The 22507-nt window shown below is 34.7% G+C and overlaps 1 protein-coding gene across 7 annotated transcripts; it reads left to right on the top strand.

Annotated features, from left to right (window-relative positions):
- The first annotated feature begins 444 nt into the window (after positions 1 to 444).
- On the top strand, positions 445 to 22250 carry LOC112056668 (nascent polypeptide-associated complex subunit alpha, muscle-specific form). Of its 7 annotated transcripts, XM_024097123.2 has the most exons (9): positions 445 to 650; positions 9371 to 9560; positions 11840 to 11968; positions 15211 to 15390; positions 16149 to 16408; positions 17102 to 19040; positions 19592 to 19798; positions 20645 to 20769; positions 21152 to 22250. In XM_024097123.2, the coding sequence occupies exons 2-9, from the start codon at positions 9455 to 9457 to the stop codon at positions 21902 to 21904; spliced, it is 3699 nt and encodes a 1232-aa protein (XP_023952891.2). In that variant the 5' UTR covers positions 445 to 650; positions 9371 to 9454; the 3' UTR covers positions 21905 to 22250. The 7 variants fall into 7 exon arrangements, with proteins under 7 accessions (XP_023952891.2, XP_023952892.2, XP_023952894.2 ...); XM_024097124.2 differs by lacking the exon at positions 15211 to 15390 and having other exon boundaries at positions 447 to 650; XM_024097126.2 differs by lacking the exon at positions 9371 to 9560 and having other exon boundaries at positions 447 to 650.
- Positions 22251 to 22507: the final 257 nt, after the last annotated feature.

Below are 22507 nucleotides of genomic sequence, written 5' to 3' on the forward strand. Positions count from 1 at the left end.
CCGACATATGGGTGTAATAAAATTGTACCTCTTTCCAAATTGCCCTCCTCTATTATTACAGGTTTTCTTAATTATTATTGGTCCAGGTCTGGCTGGTGGGAGGCTTCGGCCGTGGCTAGTTACCACCCTACCGACAAAGACGTACCGCCAAACGATTTAGCGTTCCGGTACGATGTCATGTAGAAATCGAAAGGCGTGTGGATTTTCATCCTCCTCCTAACAAGTTAGCCCGTTAAGTTGTAAATAATAAAAAAAAAACGCTACTAAAGGATAAATGACCTTCCATTCCAAAGCATACGTTTGAATAACAAAACAAAGAAAGTTTGCAAAACATAGGAAGATGATTGAAAATCAGAAACACGCGATGACGACATATCATCGCGTAACCAAGGTGACCGGTTTTGGCGGGAGGCGCCCACGCGACAGTCGTCACCGGTCCGCTCAGGCAAAGTGCGGACTGCGTACCTGCGAACGATACAGCATTCGACCGCAGTGCACCGCGACGAACCGAGCGCGATACGTATACCGACGACAGCCTTTGCTGATCGAATATCTTAATATATAGATCCTCTAACATAACTTACTATATAGTTATATTTTAACAGTGCCCAGATTATACGGCTTTGGTCGTTTTTCACATTTGCTAATTGGTAAGTTTTATTGTCACATTACTCATCTTTTAACTAATTATAACGTTTTAATAGGTAGAATAACTTTTAAAATTTGTAGATATTAATACTATAAAACTATTATATGTTTAATTTGTTGATACTAATTGCTTAATCTTGTTTTCTTTTAGCGTAGTTTCGTAGAACTTTTAAACTTATCTGAAGAAATTCTTCTGCTGCCTTTGCAGGTAGTTTCCAATCGATTACATTATTAGCAGGATTCGTATTGTTTTTACGTTTTATTAGTTTGTTTGTTTATTATTTACTAGTTTAGGAAAAAATATCTACTGTCGTATTTAGAGTTAGCACTAATAAGTACTTAAGTTCGTGTTTCCTATTTTTATTATGGTATTTATTTTATACTAGCGGACGCTCGCAACTTCGTCCGCGTGAAACCCTACTACTACCTTCATGCATTTTTGGCATCGGTATCCATCACTAATCACCCCCTGATAGTTATTTTGGAAATATATTTCATGTACAAAATTGACCTCTCTACAGATTTATTAGAAGTATAGACTAGATATATCGACTACTTTATCAAAAGTAACTAAGCTGTTTTTACAAAATAAGCTATACTTATATTTTTTTTCATAAAATTGCCATAAGGAAAATAAAAACAGCTTTCTTTGATATACAAAGTGATCTGAATTTAGCCATTCTACACAGCGCACGCATGCACAATTTTATGTTTATTTACATTATATATTTATGTATATATAGTGCTTTCAGTTTTCCTCAGTGTTCCTGAACATACAACTCGACATTGTATAGACAATATTAAAGTATTATTTTCTTAAGTAACTTTCATTGTTTACTGTGCAACTTAATTAACTTTAGACAATTAGCCAATTTTGTCCGCCTCAGTTTCGACGCGTTAGTAACATATCTAGTAGTTTAAAATCTTTGCCCTATAGTTGGCGCGTATAAGTATCCTAGATTGCATCGTCTGTTAACATAAGGTGAGGTCGCAGTCGATCGCTAATTTGTCGACTAGATAGTTCAACTATAATACTTCTATTATGAGTGTGTTACAGCACTGTGGTCTGTTCCTATTATGTATCACTGCAACCAATTGCACCGCAAAGTCAGGGTTAGATTACGAGCGAATAACAATCCACTTGAGTGCGCAACTATGATTTATGCTCGTGTTCCCGTATAACATCACGGCTATAACAGCACACGGAGGCTGTGGCATTCTTATTTTGCATACATTTGCAAATTAGCACGGGGCTAGGTAATTTGCCCATTAACATGTGTTTACAACTCTGCTAAAGCTGACGAGCACGGTTAAATAGCAGAATAGCATCGTATACCTACAAGCGTTTTGAGTTCTGCCACAATGATATTTTGCTCAATACGTTTTCATAAGTAGGATTTTCGATGGATGGCTATTTTTTCAACAGACGTTGTTTTGTAATCGTACGTTGGAGATTATGTGGATATAGATATAATTTACTAGCAGACACCACGCGGTTTTACCTGCGCAATTCCCGCACCTGTGGGGATAGTATATAGCCTACCTCTTCCTCTTCTTTTTCCTGGGCCTTTTCCGCACTTGGCCACTAGGGTTGGCCGTTGTGCGTAAAGCCTATGTCCATCATGGATAATGAAGACTTTTAATGGTAATATGATTTTTCAAACGGGTCCAGTCGTTTCTGAGCCTATTCAATGCAAACAAACAAATCTTTCCTCTTTATAACATTTATATAGTTGTATAGTTTAGGTAAATTGAGAAAAAAACGTTTGCTTTTAAGAGTTTAATACCAATATTGTTCAATGAAATTGACTTTGCGAGGTCATAACGTCAACACCGGAATTTCAAACAAATGGTCATTTAGTTGTTTAGACATAATTGTTGTGGTGAGTCTCTGAATTACCTAATATTTAGATTTATCGCTAGATACAATGTTCTTGAACACTTATTCAAACACGGTCTACTAAAATGTTATGAGGAAGATCAAATCATTGTTAGCGAGGTCAATTCATTAACAGCATTAAAAGTGTAATATAATAAGTGGTTAGATATCTTAAATGCTTACATCATCAATTTGAAAGGAGCAATAAAACTTACAAAAAAAAAAACACGATTTATATAAGGATGCGCTGAAACGTTTCTTTTTTATGCAAATTTGATTTTTGGTTATTCGAAGTCTGTAAAAATATTTCGCGTGTTATTTTTCAGAGTTCCGTATAGTAAGGGCTCGTTGATCCAATGATTAAGTTTAGGCTTCCGGCTTTAGATCATTATCCCCTAGCGGACACTCGCGACTTCGTCCGCCCTTAGACGCTTTAATCCAGCCCTTACAGTAGTATCGCTGTAAAAATAGAGTAACTTCTCCCGTTTTCCCAACATTTCCCTTCACTGCTGTGCTCCTGTTGATCGTGATGAAAAGTATACTATAACCTGCCCCGGAGTATGAAAACTAATTGTACCAAGTTTCGTTAAAATCCGTCGAGTAGTTTTTGTTTCGAACATACAAACAGACAGACAAAAATTTTACTGATTGTATTTTTGGCATCAGTATCGATCACTAGTCACCCACTGATAGTTATTTTGGAAATATATTTCATGTACAGAATTGACCTCTCTACAGATTTATTATAAGTATAGATAGATGAGGACCGGGCCCGCCTTGAGTTGAGCTATAAAAATTTAAAAATTTTTCTCTTTCTTCCAAAATAATCGACCAAATTTTAATACGGAATGGTGATCCCCTAGCTGGACCGATGACTTCAATCAGTTTACAGTGAGCTGAATGAAATCGTCTCAGTTTTTTGGAAGTCTTTGGCATTAATAAAAAGTACAGTTACAGTGTTAAAAAAGGTACGTGTCCTTTCGTGTGCAAGTTCGATTCGCGCTTAGCTGGTTTTGTCGAATGTAATTTGAATATTTTCGTGCATGTTTGGGAAAAACAAATTTTCATTTTTTAATTGGATGGGAAATTTTGATGCCGTCATTCAACGGTTCATTAGCCAAATGTTTTATGGGATATCTAATCTGATCGTATTATTGGTATTAATGAATTTTGGTAGCGGACGATCTCATTTTGCAATAAGGCTATTCTCTTTCTATTCATAGATCTATGTAGGTAATATGTAGGTATGTAGGTACAAGTAAGTATACTGTAGTACAAGTGAACTATCTTTATTATCATTAGTGAGAGATCGGGCGCAAGTTAGTCCGCTTCCATCTTAGACTGCATCATCACTTACCATCAGGTGAGATTGTTAAGGCTAACTTGTAAAGAATAAAAAAAAAAGATTGACGTTACTAATATTTTCTTGAAGAAAAACCCAAAGATCTTTTTTAGTTACCCATAGAGGACTCTAGCCTTGGATTACGAATCAATTAAGCAGTTATATTCTAGTTACGATTAGGTAATAACTGATCCGCTTGTATTTGTACTCGATACTTGTCAAATTTGCGTTTCCCATACACTTTCTTCTTAGGTTTACGATATATCCGTGGTTTCTTTGGAGTTATTTACAAATTTTCTTTTAAATCACTCTTATTAGAGCGACAAAAAACTTCTTTTCTTCTTTCCTATCATAGAAAAAAAAGAGAAGAATACTAGGTACTGCAGAGTATTATGTAGGTTACATGATAGGACATGTACTCGTATGTAGGTAATAGTGTGGTAGCGTCGGCAAGTTTTCACGAACATGAGGGAATGGAGAAACCAATGCCCCAAATACGATTTTATTCATTTTTCACGATGACAGTGGCTCGTACGAACTGGTACTGAATTCGCTTTCCTTTATGGCGAAAACAGTAGGACATTTTTTCTGTTAATACAAATATTATTGCAAACTATATTCTTTTTGTATTACCTAATGGCAAATTAAGACGTTAAGTTGCAAATAAAGTACAGTGACACATTAGTTACTAATTTTTTTAATTTATATTGTGAAGAAATTTTTGGTTTTAAACGTCTATGCACAATCTACAAACATTGTCTTATAAATTAGCCCAATATTGCTTCACAACTCATTGCCAATTCATCAATATCGGTCTAGCCAATTGATTTTAAGCACACAGTCAATATAATAATAGATCGAGAACCTTTGAATACCAGACCTAAAGGCTCCCACACATGGGCCACCGGCCACAACCACAAAACGCCGCTACCGGCATATTTGCTGTAGTTTTCATACATTTAATATAGACTCGCCGCACACGGTTGACGCCGGTGGCCGCGACACGCTACAATCATCGCTGCTCGCTTCTTGTGGCCCGCACCGGCCACTAAACGCCGCCACACGCCACTCGCGCGATTATGATACTGCATGTATGGGTTAAAAAAGTAGCAGCTATTGACTACAAGTGTCGACCACCGGCCACAAGTGGCTGTCGCGCGCTTCAGCTACTTTTGTGGCTACTTCTTGCTTCTTGTAGCGCCGTTTGTGGCTGTCGCGTGTGGCCCGTGTGCGGTGATACTAAGATTTTTTCAAAATCACAATCCATACTATTATTATAAATGCGAAAGTAAGTCTGTCTGTCTGTTTCCTTTTCACAACTAAACCACTGAACCGATTTAGATGAAACTTGGTAAACAGATAAACTGAACCTTGGAACAGAACATAGGTACAATAAATTTAATCCCAGAAAATTCATAGTTAGCGCGGGATTTCAAAAAAACAGAATTTAGTGCGAACAGAGTCGCGGGCGTCCGTTAGTATCATCATAACGCTAAATCAGAGCACAGTTATTTGAAGTCTACCTTTATGTACCAAAGCAAACTAGATATTTTCGATATATTCTTTCCACTAACGGGTTCTAATTATAGGATTCTTTTATGGAATATAATTGAATAATTATTATCTATTGTTATCCTAAGATAATGTGGAATGTGGAATCAGAAATAATGATAGTCTAGTTGATATGACCTCTGCCTCCGATTCCAGAGGCTGTGGGTTCGAATGCAGTCCAGGGCGTGCACCTCTAACTTTTCAGTTGTGTGCATTTTAAGAAATTAAATATCAAAAGCCGAATATGGGTTGATATTGATGATGAATAATGATGATCCTAAGATATTTTTTTGCAACAGGCTATGGCCGTGTGTTTAAACCATAGATTTAAACCAGGAATGGAATCAATAAATTCTTTTCCGTCATATGAATTGTGGGCGATACATGAAGGCGATCCTATTATACAGTGTGGGTAGACGAAACCGGTTTGCTGTTTGTCATTTAAGGATAGTATTGATTGATTTATTTGCACGTGCAATTTCCAACACATTATTTTTTATGATTGCTACAAGAAATGGAGACGCAGTTGATACTGAACCAAAAATAATAGATCATAAAAAAATAGCGCAATTAAGTTCAGCAGATAATCTTAAAAAATGGTGTACAAAAAGTCTATAAATATAGTTTGGAGATATTCTGTGTATATCGGACCAAGTAAATAAAAAAGTCATCATATTGCTGAGAAAAAAATAATTAATTTCTTCTAAGCAGAGATAGCTAAAAGGACTCGAATTGATACGATCATAGGTTAAGCCCTTAAGCTCTACTTAATTTAAAAAGTTTGTTTTAAACGGGTATAATTGTTTCGTGTCTTATGAACTGATTACTTCATAAGGATATAACAACTTTCTATTTCCAATAACGCGTAGGTTATTTGCTGGATTAATGAAATCCGTAAAAGGTTTCAAAGGTGTTGGTTTTGATTTTCAAATCTTAGTCATTTGATTAAGTAGGTATGTGTTTAACTAGGCACTAGGTAATGGATTCAATAATAAAAGCTCGACATGCATTTTACATACCTACGTAATACCTCATTCCCGTAGGGGAAGGCACAGATGTCGTCCTTCCACTTTCTACGATTCTTGCTCCTCCTTGCTTCTTCCATTCTAATCAGTCCTTTCATACAAGTTCCTCGGTTTAGGGTACTCTTGACCTTGCCTTTATTGAGAATGTCCTGGATTCGGCCATTTGAGCCTTCATTTTCAACATTTCTATTCACACTCGTCTAATAAATCTCTTTTGTTAGTCTCCTTTCATTCATTCTCTCTAGAAGAGATTCTCCATGTGCCCATATTCATTTTACGTAAATGAAATTGACTAGGTACATAAAATATTCAAATAAATATTCATTGCGGTGTTATCTCAACTGTTTGATCGTATGCATAGCAAATACGGAATTCGAATAATTTTGAATTTCTTAAACGTAGTGCAGATCGTTGAGATGACGGGGAATATATTATAATAACTAATTTAATTAATTATAACTCTAGAGGCTTCAAGCTTCATTTTGACTTACCCCATTGGCTAGTTGACAGCTACGCTAGCAGCCAATCGCTAGAAAGTTATCGGGGACAAACAGAGTTTTAACTCGCTTGTATATAAAAATAAATGTTTATCTAAATAAATGTCAATACTAACTGGATATCAGATGAAGATCAATTTTTTCAAGGTAATTATTAGGATTATACAAGACAATTGTATTAAAAACCTAAACGTAGCTATGTTACCAAATATTAAGGAATAAGTTGGTATTAATCTTAGTATCCCAGACCCCACGTCTTTAAAAAAAAGTAAATAAAGAAAAACATCAATATTGTTATAGAAGGCGGTAGGCGGATTATATTTGTCTGACGTGTCGTGTCGTGACGCATCAGAACAGAATCGTTGTCATACGTTTGTATGCGAAACATCAGAAGCCATCACGACATGTCGCAACACATAAGTGTAAACGTTGCCATACAAAATGTGTGATACCGATTCTGTTCTGATGCGTCACGACACGACACGTCAGACAAATATAATTCCGCCTTTAGTTTAGATAAATTATTTATTTGCTGACACAGTGTTTACAAAGGTGCTTAACAAATTTTAACCATGGATATAACACAAGTCTCTTGAACGGTAGGTAATACTGGTAACAATGTCTCATTGCAAATAATGTAGTCGCTACATGACGAAAATAGAAATGACGTTATGATAATAGTTAGCTACCTAAATGTGAGGATCAGAGGAGCCTGTTTTAGTTCTTTGCCTAGGTACCTACGTATTGCGGATTCTACGTCCGTATTTGGAACAGCTATTAGAGAAGAACATTCTAAAAGCTATATAAGTCTTCATGAACATTCTGCGATACTATATAAAGATTTGCCTATTTTCCTAAGACGTATTTATGGGTTTATTTGCTAAGCAAAAACTATTGAGGAATGAAGGAAACTCATTGAAAGTGTTATTTTTTTTTATAAAAAGCACCTTCAGATTTTAATTCATTTTGTAATTAAATGTTAAAGCGATCATGTATATATATGCAAATAATTATACTGTGCTGCATAATATTTTATTGTATTATTAATTTACGCTTAGAGTATTTTTCTCAGAAATTGTCTACTTTATCACAAGTTAAGGGTATTCATCGTATAAAACAATTAATAAAATTGTGTGGAATTTATAGACTTGAACATTTTCAAAATGGCTTGTTTAATTTATCTATAAACCTGTATAGGTTACACAAATATTCTATAAAGTTTGTGGTATCGATATTGAAATTTCATAGATCTAGAATAAATTATTTTACCACTAGAAAGCCACGTTATATTTTTTGAGTATCATAGGTATCCCTGTATTCTCACGGCAACGGGAACTACGCAGGTGAAACCGCGAGGCGGCGGCTAGTTATGATATATGTCTTGAATGACTGTGAAACTACTTTCTTGCAACCATGCCACAATTACATCGTAGACTGGCCATCTTCATCTAGCACAGTGGTAACATTAAAATTTATTGCAAATCTTTGCAAATGTTTTAAGTAAAAACAATATTTGCTTGTGTTATTATATGCTCTGTCACTGGTTAAGATACTGTTTTTACTAATTGATAGTAATGATACAAGTTAGTTATGTTAATATCGTTATTAAAATTAGAGGATCTTTTAGCTTCATTGTAATTAGTGTTTTATTTATTTAATTATTTAATATTTGTTAATGCCTCACTCATGCCTCGCTCTCATCTGCTTCGCGAAGCAGTAAATTCACATATTAAACCTTAAATGAGCTTTAAAAAACGCATGTCAATAGCCGGCTTTGACATAAGATTTGTTATTTGTCACTAATCAATCAATTTTAGCATTTTAAGTTTTTAAACATATCAATTTACTATTTTTTCGGTTTGGTGAATTTTTGGTTTTCTATAGTATTTTTACTTCAACTCAGTTGGATTTTACTTTAAAACTAATTCATTAATTGGTTAGATAGATCTATTATCGTATATTTTGTATAATATCTATGAAAGAAAGCAAATCATAATCATGCAGAAACCAACGAAGTCTATGAAATCCACAACCAGCACAGCAAAATCGGTATATTTTTTTTAGTTCTTATTACTGTAGGTAATTAGGTGTCCTCATTATTCATCACCATCATCAATACCTGGACGCCTGCTGTTAGCCATACTTGTAGGTTAATTATTATTTGAACAGGTTTCTAAAGCTCCATCCTCCTAAGATTTGAATTATCAGATTCAGACTCTTTATCAGATTAATATCTTCAGTTCGTGGAATGGCTGTGCACTGGATTAGCTTCCAATCGATCACTGAAATTCCCTTGTTTATTGTAAACATAACATCATCAACTTAAGTTAATCTGCCTATTAGAACACCTGAGACATAGTATTCATTGAGTGACGGAGCTTTCTTAAGATGAATAAAATCATAGTATTATTAATACTGTACTTTTTAGATTTTATCACATCATAGGAGTAACTTGATCCAATTCCATACTCCATCTATATCGACGAAGGGTTTTGATATTTGTGAAGGCCTGATGGGCGTTCGTCAGAATCCTTGGACGCCCACCAAGAGACGAGGACCGATAGCCGCAGAAGCTGCTAGCCCAGGTCCTGCTGTGGTTTCACTTCCCTCCTTAATAGGTAATAAGTAATTTGTACTACGATAAATAGTTAATAGTGCTTGTAGTTCTACTAAAAGCGTTTGGTACGTTCCTAGAATTTTTTTAAATTTTGTTCTTGACTAAAAGATAAAAGTTAATATCGGTAACAAGTAATTTGTACTTTGAGAAATAGTTAATAGAGTTTCAAGATATACTAAGAGCGTTAGCAGTTAGTTACTAGACAACATTTTTATTTTGATTTATTAATAGCGTTAGATGCGTTACATTTTTTTCATTTTGTTGTTGTATCAGATATAAAAATCGAAGCTGAAAACGATGCCGGCATGTAAATGAATTGAGATTGATTTACATTATGTCTCTAGCTTTGATATTGTATTTTGTACAATAGGTATAATTATTCAGCTGCAATTAGTATTCTGATTGTTTATCTTTATTAGATCGTAATTTAAAATATATTAAAATGTTATATGATGAGATTTAACCCTCACAATAAAAATAAAATTATACATATCTACTCGTTTAAATAGAAGATACTGAAAAAGTGGTGTTTTTGTAACAGCTGGCAATTATTAATCCTAAGAAATACAGACAATGACCCTCGGTAAAGTAACTCGAATGCCGTCATCGCTTTTATTCGCTTCGCCAAATTGTATGCCCACGACTACTTTTCCTATGATGTAATAGTGTTTTAAATCTCCATACTATTTGCATGAAAATATGTTATGCTTTCGTGATTTTAGATATTTGGGTTGCAACTAATGCATAAACGTTAGTAATGCCGTATTTCTTTTAAAACAATTATGTTGTTATTTCTATGGTTTGGCTGTTACAATGTGTTTTTATAAGTAGTTTTATTAGAATCATAATAATCAGTCGGTCTAACACAAGATTCAGGAAATACACTCTTATTTATGAAGAGTCCCGTCATTATACACGCGAACAATATTAGATTTCTTGTACTTTCTTGTTCCCCTATATACATATCAAAATAATATAAAGGTAAAGTTATTTTTTTTGTACAGATGAAATATTTTTTTTTTTATATTCAGTTTGAATTGAAAGTTTTACTCGTCATTTTAATAAAAAAAATCAATAATAGATTAAATATGTTTATAGTAAATACAGCAGATTCTTGCTTATTGGGTTATACCTGTAATAATAAATAATACATATAATTTTTTATATGGTTCACCTATTCTCAATTGTTTTTTGAAACTCGTGAGAACTTCCCATGTTGGGAATGTATTAAATAGTTAAATGCAGATAGGTGTGACACGTTTATTTACAGTTTACATCATGCACATTGGTCACGGTGGATGGTTTCTTTTGTGCATATGTCTATCAGTTTCGGCGGTATTGTTCGAGAGTACGCTGACATCATTCGGAGGTTGCGCGAGATTATCGCTTGCAAACAACGTCCTTGCCCGTGTTCATACTTCATACCCTACGTGACATCATTTAGTTGATGCGCGTCAATAACAAGAACAAGTTTCTTTTTATTTGACTTGTAAATCAATACTGTATTGATATCCCTCATCTGCGACAGTTCCAAATCAGAATTGTATTGATGTCCCTTTTCTTCGAGACCGATTACTTTGCTTAGTATTTTAGACTCGTTTGTTATGTGATTTGTGTTATAAAAACGGCTAATTATAATATATTGTATATTATATGGTGCCTAATTGTGGGCGTCAAATCATTGACCGTGATCAAGGTAAGTGGTTTTGCGGCGAATTATAGAGACAATAATAAGATTATATAAAATTATACATAACACCTCCTAATGTCCACTTAATACTAATTTGCTTTTGAACATTGCCATAGAATACAAGGCACTGTTTATTTACAAAACTAATTTGTTTATGATTGACCGACTTATATTATTTTTAAATTTAAAATAACATTACCTAAAAACAGATACTAGTATTATAGATAAATAGATAGATTAAGAGGATTAAAATACAGGTTTTCCAAAGTAGATTATTTTTTTCATATTTCTTAAAGTGACATAAAGCAAAGAGCACTTCTAAAACTAAGTCTTACTGTTTCAAGGTCAACTGTAATAAAAATATGATTTTCAGTATTAAGTAATTGTTAATAAAAAGTGATAAGTATGTTCCCAAATATAAAAGGTACTAGCACAGATCAATGAGCAAGCAGATCGACAGGCGGAAGTGTTTATAAATACACTTAAGATACTCGATCAGCCATTCTTGATTTCCAAACAAGTACTGCCCTAGAAGCCACATTATAATAATATTCTACTTTATTAAGGCTATTTCCTATCTTTGTGACTAGGCAAACCTCCGCCAGAGTCTAGAAAGCCCCGTGCCCCGGCGTTTACGTTTGGACATAAATTGGATTCTGGAAAGGATAAGGCTGGCCCAGGTCCGGCTACGTATAACACTGAAGGCATGACAGCTAAAGGTAGAGACAGATATTTATCCAGTGTCTTTAAACACGTACTCGAATATGTAGTTACCAAAGTATCATTTGTCAGTCAGTGATAAATAAGCCCAAGTAGATTATTAATATTATTTTTACCTAACCTAATCAATAATACATTATATTATTCTTATTATTGTATATTTATCTCATCTCGAATAGTTATAATTATTATTTATAAAGGTGATTTGATGAAAATTTGTTGGTATAAATCAGTGGAATTAAATTACTGATTTATATCTACGATGTTCGTAAATGTTAAGATATAGAAGGAGAATTTCTCAGATGCGGGTGACTGTTACTTTCTAGCCATAAATCTTATGATTGCTACCTTAGAAATTTAAATTGTTACTTGTATTCGAGAAACTCTCCTTGTGTATTTAACTTCGCCATTATTCATAAAAACACATGCCGATGTATCTTACTTTATTTGATTCTATTTATAGTTACATCCAGGTAGGTGGCTAAGCCACATGAAGATTAACTAAAAACAATTGGATGCACACAATCTAAATAAAAAGCGATTACGATACAGAAATTGCCCATTTTGATAGTCAATCAATCTTCATTTGGTCTAATAGCCAATTTGTCGTACCGTGGGTCCCCACCCACGTTGCATCAATTTGCTAAATTGCAACTAAAGGAACACCTGGGAACATATTGAGTAATCGATACATACGGATTCGTTCGTCACTTAAATACAATCTGCTATGTTTGCGATCACAAGAAGCAGGTCTTTGGTACCTATGACCGCCCACAATGATGGCATCATGTCAGTGACAAACAATGAAAGGAACAGTTGGCTACTGATTTCATTATCGTAGTTTCAAATGTAATTTATATGCATTACTGCGTGTGTAGATGTTGTTGTATGTTGTATAAAGGCAAGCATTTAAGACTTTATATGTTACGATCATAATCGGTTCTTATTATTGAAATTAGTAAACATGTCTGATACTGACTCTAAAAGTTCATAAATTCTCTTTAAATGTAAACTTCAAGTAACTGACATAATTTAAAGTTACTTTGGAACATTGCCTGCATAATACTAACATCTACCGAATAAACTGTTTAGGCATGGAAACAAAAACATTTGTATTAGTTTAGTATGACACCATTAGGCAGTTTTAAACTGGGTCACGACTCCACGGTTGCAGCTTATTTACATAAACAATGTCGTTTTTATAGCACATGGTACGTTCATTTACTAGGGGAGTGTTTTGAAGTATTTAAACTGTAGTTATGGCAGCTTCTTTTATTGGCGTCAATTATTCAAATTACTGTTTGACCTATTTTCCAGAATTTTGCTTGTAGGTTAAATTCTCAATTAATATAAATAGTACGAGAAATAATTTTGTTACAATAAGGTTATTGTAGCAGTCAAGGATGTAATTATCTATGTTCAATAACATAAAAGCAATAGTTTCTGTGTGGATACTTAATACTCACGTACTGTCATTTCTCTTGGATACATCACTGTCCAACATTGAAATCATATTAATAGTACAGATAATGTAATTGTACTGAGTAATTGTACTCCAATGTGCACAACAATTACTGTACATAAAATGAGGACCGGTTTCGGTTTCATTAATAAGCATTTATGAATTAACGGCTGACCTATACAATTTCTTAATAAACAAACTGTTTTCCTTTTCCGTGAATTTATGTAGGCTGACATTGGATGTGTCTCTCGCATTTGTTCGATGTAGCCAAATAAGTCCGCAATACCGAAGGTGATCGAGACTGTGAGTCAACGAGTAGGTGCCTGGGGACCATGAATGGATTGTTTTTGATCTGGTTCAGTCGAATGCAATCCAGTCGTTTATCCACTGCGTTTAACTTCGCGTTATGCATTATTGCTTTTAAACTTCTATTGTATAATAGATTTATTAAGTTGTTTTTGTGTGCTTAGTGACAATTTAAGCTGAAGTTATTAACATTTTGTAGTAAAGGTAATGTTATATTACGAATTACGATACATAATACATACTATCATTATTAAAAACAATGTATATTAATAGTTATATAACAGTGAATTCTTACGTAGAGAAACCTTTTAAAATATTATAATAACAGTTTACTTTATCAGGTTATTTAAATGAAGTTTTAATTTGAGATAAAAGCTGCAGCTTAGAATAAAAATATAACTTTTTAAATAATGTGTCTTAGATAGGAAAGTTTGTTTCAAACTGAAATATCAAAATATATTAATTTAGAATTATATTCAAATACTACTATCCTTTACATGAATGATTGCTAATTTAATCTTAGTTGTAAATTGTTGTGAATTTATATTTTTCTTAATAATGAATAATAACTTATTGTTTACATAAGATGAACTTTCGAATGTTGTGAAGAAGTGTATTAGCGAAATAGCTTTATTGGTGATTTTGATTTATAGTATGCGTTGCCTTTAATTAAAATTTGCGTTTTTAATTCATATAATGGTAAATTATACAAATGCGCTTTTGAAGCGGAAACTATTACAAATTTAAAGTCCTCTAAGTGATTCTAAACTATGTTATTAATTAAAGCCGCCATTATTAAACCGTCGTATAAACTTGGTTATAATATCGGTAGTCATAGCACGTGAACAAACGTGCCAGACTGCATGTTTATTGCTTTCGTCCTTGCTACGGATCTTAACCCTTGTATGACAATACCTAAAGAAGACAGAAAATAATACACAACAACATAGAAGTAGGTATAGAAAAGCGTGGTATCTTGACTTAAATTATGCATATAAATTACATATGAAACTTACGAATCAGTAATTGGCTACAAATAATTTAGCAACACGTACGAAGTTAAAATAGTCCGTAAATAAAATAAAAATAATTGTGTGCGACCTTGGGCAATTTTGTGCAATATACAAATAATAGGGTATATGACATTTTTTATTATTTAACCTATTCTTATTAAAATTATGCTAATAGTAGAGCTACTTTGTAGAAGTAAGTGTGTATCTGTGGTTATTATTTTCGGAGGTAAGGAGACACTTTAGGAGAGGAGAGGTGTTACCGTGGATCGCTCAAAAACGCTTCATACTTTAATGACGACACTATATTTCTAAACTCATTTATACAATCCAATGGGCGGACATCAAGCCCATGGCCTTGTAGTGCTGGTGCCTTGAAGCCTTGCTCATAAAATTAAATGATTACTGGTCTAGTTGTATTACTTATTGAATATATTATTTACTGACATAATAAAGATGGCAGGTCGAGCGATCGGTCCAGCGGCGTCATTACATGGTCGATGGCCGCCCCCTAAGCTCATTCCCACTCCTGCACCATGTGACTACGAACCCGGAAAATCTGTTCGAGCTGTTTTAGACCACGCCCCGGCTTTCTCTATGGGCCTTCGTGTTAGCATTCCTCAAGCCGGCAGCAAAACGCCAGGTCGATTACTGAATAAGAGCATATTATTTTATTCATCAGTTTGTCATGTTATGTCTTTCTTTTTGGCTGTAGCTCTCCATTTCTTGTTTTGTACTTAGAAATCATCGTTTATTATTTTTGTATGTTTTTTCTTTTTCATGGTTTTTGTACTCTAGTCGTCGTAAGCTTAGTCTCATAAGTCTCCTTTCATCGCCGTTTTGGTATTTTCATTTAAATGTTTCTTTTTGTAACTGTCCATGATAGTCGGCTTTAGCTTTAACACACTTGACGAATTTTTATTTTTCCTTTATTTGCTTGTTATTTAAATTCACTTTTTTGTGTCATCATCATTATCAGTCGATGGACGTTTACTGCTGGACATTAAGATTTCAAAACATCATGGTCTTAGTTTGATGTGGTCGGGCTATGTAAATATCAGGTATTGTATTTTTTTAAGTTTTCAGTAGTAGCCCATAGTAGCGAAGTGATTGGTGTTACATTCCCGTACCTCCAAGAGCACGTTAAGCCTACAACTTTCTGATTATTGATACGGAACCGAAAATTACTAGCCTTGCTTTAACCCCAAGTCCAAAAGCCACATTGGAGCAGCCTGGTGGGTATATGCTCCAAATCTCTCTTCTTTGAACCTCCCTATAGAGTAGGCCATCAATATAGCTGATGATGTTGATGATACATTCAATCTCACGCTGCACATTTTCTTACTTTTGTTTTCAACCTAGCCACAAATTGTAAAAATATTTTTACTTTCATAATTTCAGCGCCGAACGTTTACTCCATGCCACCGGTTCTCGGAGAAGCACGTGAGGGCAACAAGCGAGCGGCCCCAGCCTTCAGCATCACTGGTCGAGGCAAAGCGGTGGAAATAAAGACGCCAATGCCTGGCCCAGGGACCTACACCACGGATAAAGCTGCTTCTGCGATCATCAAACGACCTCCGGCGTACACGATGGCTCCGAGGAGAGAATTAAAGCCTCCAACAGCAACTGTGCCCGGACCGGGTGTCTATTGTCCGGAAAAAGTAAGATGCTTTAGATATTTTTCAAGAAAATTGCATGCCCATTTGAACAGTTTTAATGAAAATGTTTTATTTTTGGCCATTTGGGCTATATCATTAATAAAGCAATGCATCATTTAACTACTAATCTTTCTCCTTATAACTTAACTTATACACTGTAAAGACATTTTTACATTTACTTTCTTCATTTTAACTTCTTTAATGCCTTATGATAACAACTTAAATATCGAGGGAACTTGTGAATGTATACGTTTACGAATTAATATTACATAAACCATATTTTTTATATAACCTCACTAACATAAAGGGTGGGTGGGTATTATACAGGTTTGCGTGAATCTACCATGGGCCCCAGCGCATACCTTCGGCATCCGACATTCACGTTTTATGGGAGAGGCTGTTAACTACCCTGCGCCGGAAGGAATCACTGCAGTTTAACCTCATCTGTCTGTACCTACTAATCTTTAACATTTATTTTCTAAATCATCCATATATTAAGTTCATTAATTTCAGTAATAACTTTTGTTGGTTAGGGTTGAATCTCGTTTTTTTAGATTAAGTAATAACTTTGTTTAATTTTGTTTAAAAAATATCATGATGTGTGATTTGGGTAGTTTCAGATTATTAAAAAAAAAATAGCGATGAGTACATATTGTAAATATATTTTATTATAATCGTTTTCATTGCACGTTTCAGGCCGACGCAGTGCTTCGTGAAAAATCACCAAAATTCAGTCTTTCAAGCAAATTTAAGAAAACACAAAAAATTGAGCAAGTTCCTGCTCCTAATGCTTATAACCCACAGAAAGCAGACAAATTACTAAGAGAAAAATCACCAGCTTTTTCATTTCGAACTAAAACAGAAATTGTGAAGGTACACGATGCACCAGCACCTAATGTATATACTCCAGAAAAATCAATACATGCTCTTAAAAATGGGCCAAAATATACACTTGCTGGTAAAGGTTTGGCTGAAAAACTTGAAGTAACACCAGGGCCCAACTCATACAATCCAGAAAAAGCTGATAAATTGCTTCATGAAAGCTCTCCTGCCTATACATTGAGATCAAAAGAGAAGACAGAAAAAGTTGATACAACACCAGCTCCTAATGTTTATGCTCCTGAAAAATCAATGCATATGTTAGATAGCGCTCCCAAAATTACAATTGCTGGGAAAGGCCCAACACCGAAAATTGAAAATTTACCTGCGCCTAATGCCTATACTCTCGATAAGGCTGACAAGCTTCTTCACGATTCATCTCCAGCTTACACTTTTAGACCTAAAGTTGGTTTTGAAATACCCAACGATACACCTGCGCCAAATGTTTATTCTCTTGACAAAGCTGATAAACTTCTTCATGATTCTTCACCAGCTTATACATTTAGACCTAAAGTTGGTGTTGAAAAACCAAATGATACACCTGCCCCAAATGTTTATTCTCTCGACAAAGCAGACAAACTCCTTCATGAATCTTCACCAGCTTTTACATTTAGACCTAAAGTTGGTGTTGAAAAACCAAATGATACACCTGCACCAAATGTTTATTCTCTCGACAAGTCAGACAAACTCCTTCATGAATCTTCACCAGCTTATACATTCCGACCAAAAGTAGGTGTTGATAAACCAAATGAGACACCAGCTCCAAATTGTTATGATCCACGCTTATTAAATGGCACTCCGAAATTTTCTATTTCGGGCAAGGGGCAAACACCAAAACCATTTGATTTACCTGCTCCTAATGCATATGATCCTCATCTACCTGATAACACTCTAAAATTTTCATTAACTGGTAAAGGCCGGAATGAGAAACCTCTGGATACGCCAGGTCCGAACAGTTACGATCCACATTTACCATCTAATTCACCGAAATTCACTTTGTCTGGTAAAGGTCAAGATGGAAAAATTTCGGATATCCCTGGACCAAACGCATACGATCCAAATTTGCCTAGTTATGGTCCTAAATATACAATGTCAGGGAAAGGATATTCACCAAAATTACAAGAGACGCCCGGACCATCTGCATATGATCCTCAAATTTTAAAGGGTTCCCCAAAATTTACACTCGCAGGTAAAGGCAAACCCGACAAATTAAATGATGCGCCGGCACCAAATTCATATGATCCAAGCAAATATGTTTTGAATGGAGTACCCAAATATAGTTTTGGTTTAAAGGGACACATAGAAAAGCCTTATAACAACCCTGCACCTAATGCCTATACCCCTGAAAAGGCAGATAAAGTTTTACATGAAAATTCACCAGCATATACTTTTAGGCCTAAAATAGAAAATGGAAAACTCCCTGACACACCAGGCCCTAATGTTTACAACCCAGAAAAAGCAAATGAAGCCATTTTTGAAAAAAGGCCTGCCTATACTTTATCAGCCAAAGGAAAGGATGCTAAAATAAACACAAACCCAGCACCTAACTTGTATAATCCTGAAAAAGCTGATAACGTACTATTAGATAGTGCTCCTCGATATTCTTTTAGGATAAAAACAAATCCATTTAAGCCCGACAATGTACCAGCACCGAACAATTACAACCCAGATAAAGCAGACAAAGTGCTGTTAAAAAGCGCACCACAATATACTTTTAGAATTAAGCCGGAAACAACAAATGCTGTGGTTACCCCTGGTAATATATATTTCTATTATGTACAAAGTACCTAAAGTAAGGAATCATTTACTTACTGAGTAACTGACTTAAACCTTCGTGGTTGATTTAAGTTAATATCAATTAAAAATCAGTTGTCTGAGTATTACCATAATTTTAAAGTACCTAATCGTATTTATTTTCTAAATATTTTAACTCAGTTGCCAAGTCTATTACCACTTCAGGCAGTGATTGATTTTGTGAATTATCATATCAACACAACAGCTACATTAATACGGTTGCCAGTGTAATTACAGGAATACTTAACACTTATGTCTCACTTTTACCGACACTAAAAAATAATAGTTATAAATTATAGGTAAATATTTTTTTTACGTTGTATAGGCCAACGCTTGGCTGTAATCATGTCTAGCTTTAGTATTTGATAATTCAGCCTACTATGGTGGAACGCGCTTGCCTTGAAGGTGCCTATTTACTCGTGGCTTGAAGATACTCATGTTGTAGGTAGGGAAAGCGGAAGCTCAACGGGCGTTGTATATTTGAATTAATCAATGATTCGTAATTATTTTTAGGTCCAAATACCTACAATATACCAAATCTACACAAAACACCACTGTACACAATTTCGGGAAGACATAAAGAACCAATCGATGAACGTCTGAAAGTTCCAGCCCCTGGTGCTTATAGTCCGGAGAAGGGATATAAATTTGTTTTAACATACTCCCCTCAATATACTTTTGGAGTTAAAATTCATACTGACAAGTACGCAGATACTCCAGGTAAGATAAACTATTCTTATTTCTCATTTATTTGATCATGAAAGATCTATAAATATTATATCTTGCTGTCCTATCATGTGCTGCGTTTGTCTATCTATTCGTGATAGAATTTCATTCGATATTCCCCAATAATTTCAAGGTGAGTAAAGTTTAGGCATTTAAGCAGAGCATTTAAGTGATTACAAAAATAAGAAAACTAATGTCGAACAAAGGTTATGATTCCCAACATTTGTCAGGACAACTTAGTTAACAAATCAAACTGTAACCAACATAAGACCCTAGAATGGCAGAGAATGACCTTGAGTCAAGTCACGCACTTGTGAACGTTGTGTGTAGGGTTAAAAGCGCCTTTGACAGATATCTAACACTCCCCTTTTCCACTCAAGTCACTCTCCCCGCCTATCCCAAGTAATCCATAAAGAATTACACAACAAGTGGACGGCCACGAGCACACTAAAACCAACACGAGATCGAGCGACGTCATATCCGTCACAGACTACTATTTTCTACACTATTTATTAAAAACATGTAGACTTAAAAGCGGCCAACGTGGCGATAACAGGCATATATATTGTCAAGGATTTGTAAAAGTTGCTTGAAATATCACAATAATTGCCGGAAAAATTTTAAATATGACGATAATAGCAGGAAATGTGTCAAGCCACCTTAATCCAATCAAACGCTTCTCCTCTATATAGATAGAGGAGAAGCGTTTGGTTCAGAGATAGATAGCTATCTCTGAGATAATAAGCTAAGCTTGCAACATTTTGGTAAAACCTTACTCCTTACTAAAATTATAGTGTGTCTAGTCTGTTATAAAATGTCGGTTATTGTTAATACTTACAGCACCAAACAGCTATCGTGTCCCTTCCGTCTTGGACGCCCCCGTGTACACTATGTCGGGACGACACAAGGTACCACTGGACGATCGAGTAAAGGTACCCGCGCCTGGCACCTATTCACCGGAAAAGGTAAATACTGTATGCCCCATGTTTATTTGAGACGGGGATAAAATATAGCACTTGCAGTGTAGCTTCTCAACAGTGAAAGAATTTTCAAATCGGTTCAGTAGTTTCATAACTTATGCAATGCAAACTTTCAAATATATCCTCTTTATAATATTAGTTTATATAACAATAGCTGGCTTATGAAACCATTAATAAAAATAAATTGTTGGTTTAAGGCAAAATTTAATGATAAACTTATCGTTTATTAATTACTGTTATAATTTACCGTATACTTGACAGTCCTATTAGGTTACGTATTTTTACTAGGTTTTGGTACATTATATGCGATTAAATTTTTTATTAATATAAAAATGTTACTAATTTTTATTTTCTGTTTTCTTTCTAGGTGCAGATTAATAGAACTCCACAGATAACATTTGGAATTAAACATTCTCCATTATTGGGTCAACTCAAACCTATTTCGCCTCTTCGTCCTGTTGATCGAGAAATACCAGAGAAAGTCGACGATTATACTCGGCGAAATGAAATTGTCGCTACAAACCATGATACAGACATAAATGTAGGTGATTCACGACGAGCCGAGTCGGTCGACTCAAATGTTGACATCCAAAATATGCGTATAACTCAAATAAGATCGCAGAATGAAGTAAGGAGCAATACGGTTACACCAGAACCTATACAAGAGACGCTGGCTCAAGAAATAGTATGGGTGCCGGAAAATTCAGAACGTCGCGGTTCCTATACGATTGAAAAACCTGAGGGTAATGCATTTGTCGAAAGGTATGAACACAATGAAGTAGTTCCGGTCGATAATGGGGTTATTAGAGTCTCTGGTAGCGGGGAGAGAGGTGCGTCTTATACTGAACAACGAAGTGGTGAAGTTATTCGGAAGGATGGATATGTTCAAAATATTGATAGAAGAGTAAACAATGCTAAGGCACACGACACCAAACAAAAAACAACTGAAGAAGTCCGTGTCGGGACCGATGTTCAGCATTTACCGAACGGTGGAATTGCTAAAACAACTACGACAACAACAATTAAAAAAGTTGGAACTGCTGCTAAAACTGCAAATGTCTCCACAACAGTAACTCGCACTAACACTGCTATAAACTCACGTGATATTTGCGTACAATAATTCGAACTGCATTTTACATTATATGAATTAACCAATTCAATAAGTTTAACTAGCCTGATTAATTTTACTGAACTTGATAAAGACTATTAAATTCATAAAATTTGAATGATTTTTTCAATAACTCAATTAAATATGCTTGATTTGTAACATGGGTGCCTATCACCAACTCTTCAGTTTGTATTTTTAATGAATATTCAAATAAGAATAATTGTAATTGTACATTTTTAATGATTCTATTTATTATTTTAAATATTTAATTTTTTACGCTCTAAATTTAATTGTTATTAACTGTATTAATGTACAATAAATAATTAATTTAATGATACATTAAACTCTCTATTTTTGACATGGATTGTTTTATTTTGGTCAATGCCGTGGCAGTTAGTGGAATTTTAAGTCATCAATATGTCAGAGATGGGCTGACATCAATAGTGGCGAAACACTATCGTTAAATGAATAGCCGTTCTATATATTATAGGTCTCACATTTATCACTATGAATGTAACGAATAACCCTTGAATAGCAGAGAATAACCGGAGGTTTGTGACTCCAGGTTTAAAGGGATCCCTTGATGACTTACATCAAACACTCACCTTCACTGGT

This window comes from Bicyclus anynana, chromosome 6 (assembly GCF_947172395.1).
Source record: "Bicyclus anynana chromosome 6, ilBicAnyn1.1, whole genome shotgun sequence".
NCBI classification, from domain to species: domain Eukaryota; kingdom Metazoa; phylum Arthropoda; class Insecta; order Lepidoptera; family Nymphalidae; genus Bicyclus; species Bicyclus anynana.

Bases quoted from the DNA above. Each gene is read 5' to 3' on its own strand.
- LOC112056668 (XM_024097123.2), top strand. From the start codon at position 9,455: ATGGGCGTTCGTCAGAATCCTTGGACGCCCACCAAGAGACGAGGACCG. The intron at 9,561-11,839 runs GTAATAAGTAAT...CTTTGTGACTAG, and splicing joins TTCACTTCCCTCCTTAATAG to GCAAACCTCCGCCAGAGTCT. The intron at 19,041-19,591 runs GTAATATATATT...AATTATTTTTAG, and splicing joins AAATGCTGTGGTTACCCCTG to GTCCAAATACCTACAATATA.